Below are 6208 nucleotides of genomic sequence, written 5' to 3'. Positions count from 1 at the left end.
ATATCTTATAAATAAAAGTTTATTTATGTGAATTTCTACTCAAATAATAATATAAAGAATTTTTAGAAATACCTCAAAATTTATTTATTTTTAGCAACCAAAATTCTATTGGGAATTAAGGTATTCAATTTGGTCCGATGTATTTGATTTGAAATAGCCAAAATAGTCAAAATTACTATTATATATTCGAAGGTTTGTGGAAGTCTTTTTGGCTCAATGGTTGATCAAAATTCATTAATGCTTATATACTAAGAAATCTGGATTTCAAATTCCAAAAATGTGATTTATTATTAAATTAATAGATATAAATTTATATGATGTCTTCAACGTGGTGCAGTATATCTTTGTAGAATCATCGATGTAATAGTTTCTCATAATTTGTAATAGAATAATAAATTCAGTGTTAAAAAAAATATTCAGAGGTTTTGGTTTTTCTTTTATAAGTATTTTGGTATTTCTGGTAAAAATATCTCAAGCAGTTTGGGTATTTTTTGAATATTTTAGATAGTTTGGGCAATTCGAGTAGTTCGGGTAAAAATATCCAAACCGCACTTGAAAATATTTTTGCATCCAAGAATTGGGTAAAACCAAAACTCAATCGGATCCAATTTTGAAATAAACCGATACAAAACCCAAGATACCCGAAGTGCAAATCGATTTTCTTTCGGTTATAATATGGATCCTAACCTCTATACCGAACTACCCAAAATCTGAGAAAAACCAAACCGAATCAAACCAAACAGAATACCCAAATTCCCAGCGCCAAAATCATCTTTTGCATCTGTTAATATTATGCTAATTTTATTAATGAACATGGTATCTACTCTCTAGTAGAACAACAAAGACTGCCGTCTTGTGGAACATGGAAGATTGCTAAATCCCTGAATCTCTGATGATCTCAATGTTAATGTGGTTTCGCACAACATTAGCATGCGGATTTGGAAAAATTGTGTTGCTTTTATCGGAAAGTCTATGCAACTAAAAAGTAAAAAAGAATAAAAGAACTGCTAGGCCTCCCTTTACGGATTTGCTTTAGGTTTCTTCTGCTCGGTCCCACTCCTTCGCAGGTTCTTGCTTGAACATTTGTTAAGTCTGTATTGTGGTTAAATACTTTTATTCAAAGTTTTCTAGTTGGTTTTTATTTGGGTTGCTTTTTAAAAAAGGAAATATAAATGTTAGTGCATGTTCTCTAGTAAGTATCCCTCAGAGTTGGGATATGTTTTGGTATAACATGTAAATATTTTCTTAACCAGAACTTTAGCAGTAGACCTGGTTACTCCTTTCCGAGTTGATCTTAAAATCAAAGCACAACACAACATTCCTAAGTATTGTATCTGTATACATTGGAGATCTCACTCATGAGAAGAAAAATCTTAAGCTTACTTGTACTTTTCCATGATTTTCTTGGCTTCTTCAAGTGGATCATCCATTGGCTTGGAACTAGAACTCTTACTATCTCTTCCTTGTTTAGGAGCTTCATCTTTGTTTAAGGCTATAAATAAGAAATATGCAAATCCCATTGTACCCTGAAACACTCACGAAAAGCATCATTTGCGAGATTAGTCACACAAAAAAACTAGCTCAAATTGTGGATATAAGGGAGGGATAACATACCAATACAAAGAAAGCTGTTGATACAAACGACTTGAGAACAAACAACGAAACCGCCAATGCTGCAGTTGTTACTGAGATTCTAGCAACTGGTCTAGGCACAGAAACCTAAAAGCAAAAAGGTTAATACACATAACTAAGTGTGACTAAAATCACTTATGAGTTTGATCAGTGAAGACAAGGCAAAGAGAGCTCACAGGTACAAGGTTGGTTCCAGCTTCGATTCCATCTTTCCCTATATTCCACGCGGTTCTAAGAACTGTCCGAAAAATGACACAAAAGTCTGAAAAATTAGCAGACACTTTTATGCACACAATCAAACTATGTTGCAACCATTTCCCCACCAAGAATTTGTTCAGTTAGATGGTATCTTCTATAATGATACGAGGTAAGCTCGTTCCACAGAACAATGAACAATCCCTTATAATCATTCAATAAACACTCAATTCAAAATATTAGCAGATATTCTCACGCTATAAGCATTTCACTACACACTGTCACCTATGTTCCAACAATTTCTCCATCAAGAAATTAATCAACTAGAGGATATTTCTCATCAAAATTGGAGGTCAACTAGTTCCACACAACAATGAACAGACCATTTTAATCAATCAATTAACCCTCAATCCGATACATTAGCTATATAAACATTTGAAATGCACACGATCAAATTTGTTCCAACAATTTAACCATCACGAAATTGATCAATTAGAGGGTATCTTCTCATCACGATTCGAAGTAAAGATCGTTCCACACAACAATGAACAAACCAATTTCATCAAATCCATAAACCCTCAATCCGAAAAATTAGCAGATACTCTTACGCTATAAGCAATTCAACTTCACACAATCAAATTTGTATCAACATTTTCACCATCAAGAAATTGATCAACTACAGGGTATCTTCTTATAATGATTTTCGGTAAGCTCGTTCCACAGAAAAATGAACAATCAATCAATAAACACAGTCTGAAACATTAGCAGACAATTTTATGCTATAAGCATTTCAACTGCACACAATCAGCTCTGTTCCAAAAATTTCTCCATCAAGAAATTGATCAATTAAAGGGTATCATCAAAATTCGAGCTAAGCTAGTTCTACAGAACAATGAACAAGCCCTTTTAATCAATCCATAAACCCTTAATCCAAATTAGCTTCATCTAAAGGAAGTAAACCTCTTTCTTTTCGAGAGAAACTTGATGACAATTTTGCTTAATTACATAAATTTAACAATCAAAACCCTAAATTCCACTACGAAGTTAGGAGAAAGGACAAACCTTTCAGAAAACTAGACTGCGCAGACAAAACAATAGTTTTGGACCGCGCTCGTTTGGACTGAAGAGGGGAAATTCGAGTTCTCGAATTCGGGAAAGACGCATGTTTTAGCCTCAAAACAGAACACGGAGAGAGGAACGGCGAATTTAGGGTTTGTAAGAATCTTGGAGTGAGAGGCGAAGGATTCAAAGAAGGAAACGCAGAGAGAGAAGAAGCCATGACATGTGGCTTAAGGCTCAGTTTCTTTCCAAGAAGGTGACAAAATTGGCGTCTTTAGATAAGAAAATTGAAATGGAAGCTGCGAAGTGCGGACTAATCGGATTATACTAATGTGTATCGTAGAAACATTTGAGGCATGTCGTTAAGTGCGAGGTCGTGAGCCGAGGGTTTACTTCGAATCGTCATTTTGGATTAAATCTAACCATATTTACATCTAAAACACAAGAGAATCCTGGAAGGTTTTTAGTCGATCGAAATCGAAGGAAGATGAGAGAATCAAATTGGGAATATATCGATTTAGGGATTGTAAAGTCAATTTGGGAATTTTTTATCAAACAACAAACGACATCGTTTTAAAGTTGATGATTTAACGAAAGACTCCGTTTACTGTGACTGTTAGTACACTTAAGGACATGCCTCAAATGGCTTGGTTAACACAAGTTCAAGAATTAAAAGGAAAGTCAATTAAAGTTGATGATTTAAAATGGCTACTATGAAGTTCATGCTTTGATTGGCCATAATTTGAAAATTGATGCTTTTTATGACCATTTCCCATTTTTTTTTGGATAACTAAGATTTTTTATGGTCATTGATATTTAAGATTTTTTAGTTCACAAAAGTTTTGGAAAATTATAAAAAAACATAAACATTTAAATTAGCTATTCAAAGCATAACTTATCGTGTAAACAATTTAAATCATCAATTTTTATTGACTTACTTCTATACAATTAAAAGTGATATACATTTGGACTTTACAGATAATATATATCATTGCATCTAAACACTCCATATTTTTCAAAAAAAGAATTATGTTTGGAAACTATTTTAATATTATCTTCAACAAGAAATATTTCATATTAGGATTTTTTTTCTGGATAAAATCTATTCTTGTTGTGAAAACTTAGAAACTTTATTAATCACTGGAATGTATATATAGAGTACATAGGGAATCTAGATTAAGTACAATGCTCTGATGGGCTAATGGGCCGGTATAAGAGTCCATATATGATATGTGTTATAACACTCCCCCTTGGATGAGTGAACCGGGTCAGCTACTCAATCGGGATCTCGATAATGCGCTGGGGAATGTTGCCTCATTAAAACCTTACCAGGAAAAACCCAGTGGGACAAAACCATGGTGAAGAAAAAAGAGTACAACACGCATTACTCCCCCTGATTGTAGCATCACTGCAGATCTCTAAGTCTATACATTCCTATCTGTTTGACGAGCTTCCGGTGTGTTGAAGTAGGCAATGATTTGGTGAAGAGGTCAGCTGAATTCTCACTGGATCGGACCTGCTGAACGCTGAGAGTGCCGTCCTTCTGCCAGTCTGAGGTTGAGAAGAACTTCGGTAGAATGTGCTTCGTCCGATCTCCTTTGATATATCCTTCCTTGAGCTGAGCTATGCATGCCGCGTTGTCTTCATACATCACCGTGGGCTGTGTGTCTTCGTCCATACCACAATCTCTGCGGATGTGCTGAGTCATGGAGCGCAGCCAGACGCATTCCCTACTAGCCTCATGAATGGCTAGGATTTCAGCATGGTTTGATGAAGTGGCAGTGAGTGTCTGCTTCATTGATCTCCAAGAGATGGCTGTTCCTCCATGCGTAAAAACGTAGCCAGTTTGAGACTTGGCAGTGTGCGGATCTGATAGATATCCTGCATCGGCGAAGCCGACTAACCCATCTTTATTTTGGTTAGTATAGAAGAGTCCTAAGTCTTGAGTACCTCGAAGGTATCTTAGGAGATGTTTTATACCGTTCCAGTGCCTCTGAGTTGGAGATGAACTATATCGAGCGAGGAGGTTCACGGCGAAACATATGTCTGGTCTAGTGTGACTAGCCAGGTACATTAACGCTCCTACAGCACTGAGGTATGGCTTTTCAGGACCAAGGATTTCTTCATCATCCTTTTTGGGACCAAAAGGGTCATCACTTAAGCTTCTAACTACCATTGGGCTGGTCAATGGGTGAGCTTGGTCCATATTAAATCGCTTGAGTACCTTTTCGATATAAGCCGATTGATGCACAAGGATTCCTCCTTTGATGTACTCAAGTTGTAATCCCAAACAGTACTTTGTTTTGCCTAGGTCTTTCATTTCGAATTCTGCTTTTAAGCAGTCGACTGTTTGGGAGATCTCACCAGATGTTCCGAGGATGTTTAGATCATCCACGTATACTGCTATGATTACAAATCCTTTGTTTGAGTACTTCTTGATGAAGATGCATGGACTGATGGGGTCATTTTTGTAGCCTTCTTTGATGAGGTAATCGCTGAGGCGGTTGTACCACATACGCCCACTTTGTTTCAGTCCATACAAGGATTTGTTCAGCCTGATGCAGTATTGATCTCGAGATGCATTTTTGTCTTTTAGTTCAATGCCATCTGGGAGTCTCATATATATTTCGTTGTCCAAGGGCCCATAGAGATATGCGGTTACAACATCCATTAACCGCAGATCAAGATTTTCTCTTATGGCCAGACTTATGAGGAATCGGAATGTTGTTGCATCCACCACTGGAGAATAAGTCTCCTCATAATCGATTCCGGGTCTCTGTGAGAATCCTTGTGCTACAAGCCGTGCTTTGTATCGAACGACTTCACCGAGTTCGTTCCTTTTGCGCACAAAGACCCATTTGTGGCCCACTGGCTTGATGTGTGATGGGGTCCGGATGATCGGACCGAACACGTTTCTGAGTTTGAGACTCTTTAACTCCACGTTTATGGCTTCTTTCCATTTTAGCCAATCTGTTCGATGTGTACACTGTGTTATTGACGTGGGTTCTAGATCCTCTTGCGTGAGCGCAACATCAAGTGCTACTTTGTATGCAAAGAGTGCATTTAAGTCGACTTCTTTTCGATTCCATTGTATTCCGGACATATTGTAATTGATGGAGATCTCATTGTTATCTTCCGAACCTCGAGATTCGGCGTCCCGAACTTCCATTGAGGGTTCATTAGATTGAGTCTCAGCCGCGGCTATGTCTGATATTGCAGGAATCCCGGTTTCGGTTATTGCACCTTTCTTTGATTTCCGGGGATTCTTATCTTTGGAACCGAGAGGTCTGCCCCGTTTGAGACGTGGTGCAGACTCTGTAGC

General features: G+C 37.3%; 1 protein-coding gene across 1 annotated transcript; it reads right to left on the bottom strand.

Moving 5' to 3' along the window:
* Positions 1–1190: 1190 nt before the first annotated feature.
* LOC18030320 lies at positions 1191–3301 on the bottom strand. The gene is made up of 4 exons (XM_006414886.2): positions 2890–3301; positions 1809–1870; positions 1615–1719; positions 1191–1526 (listed from the first exon to the last, which is right to left on the bottom strand). The coding sequence occupies exons 1-4, from the start codon at positions 3104–3106 to the stop codon at positions 1380–1382; spliced, it is 531 nt and encodes a 176-aa protein (XP_006414949.1). The 5' UTR covers positions 3107–3301; the 3' UTR covers positions 1191–1379.
* Between the last annotated feature and the right edge of the window lie 2907 nt (positions 3302–6208).

Source organism: Eutrema salsugineum, unplaced genomic scaffold, assembly GCF_000478725.1.
Source record: "Eutrema salsugineum unplaced genomic scaffold, Eutsalg1_0 scaffold_1, whole genome shotgun sequence".
Lineage (NCBI taxonomy): Eukaryota > Viridiplantae > Streptophyta > Magnoliopsida > Brassicales > Brassicaceae > Eutrema > Eutrema salsugineum.
The sequence above is the reverse complement of the archived record's forward strand: the minus strand, read 5'-3'. Positions and strand labels throughout refer to the sequence as shown.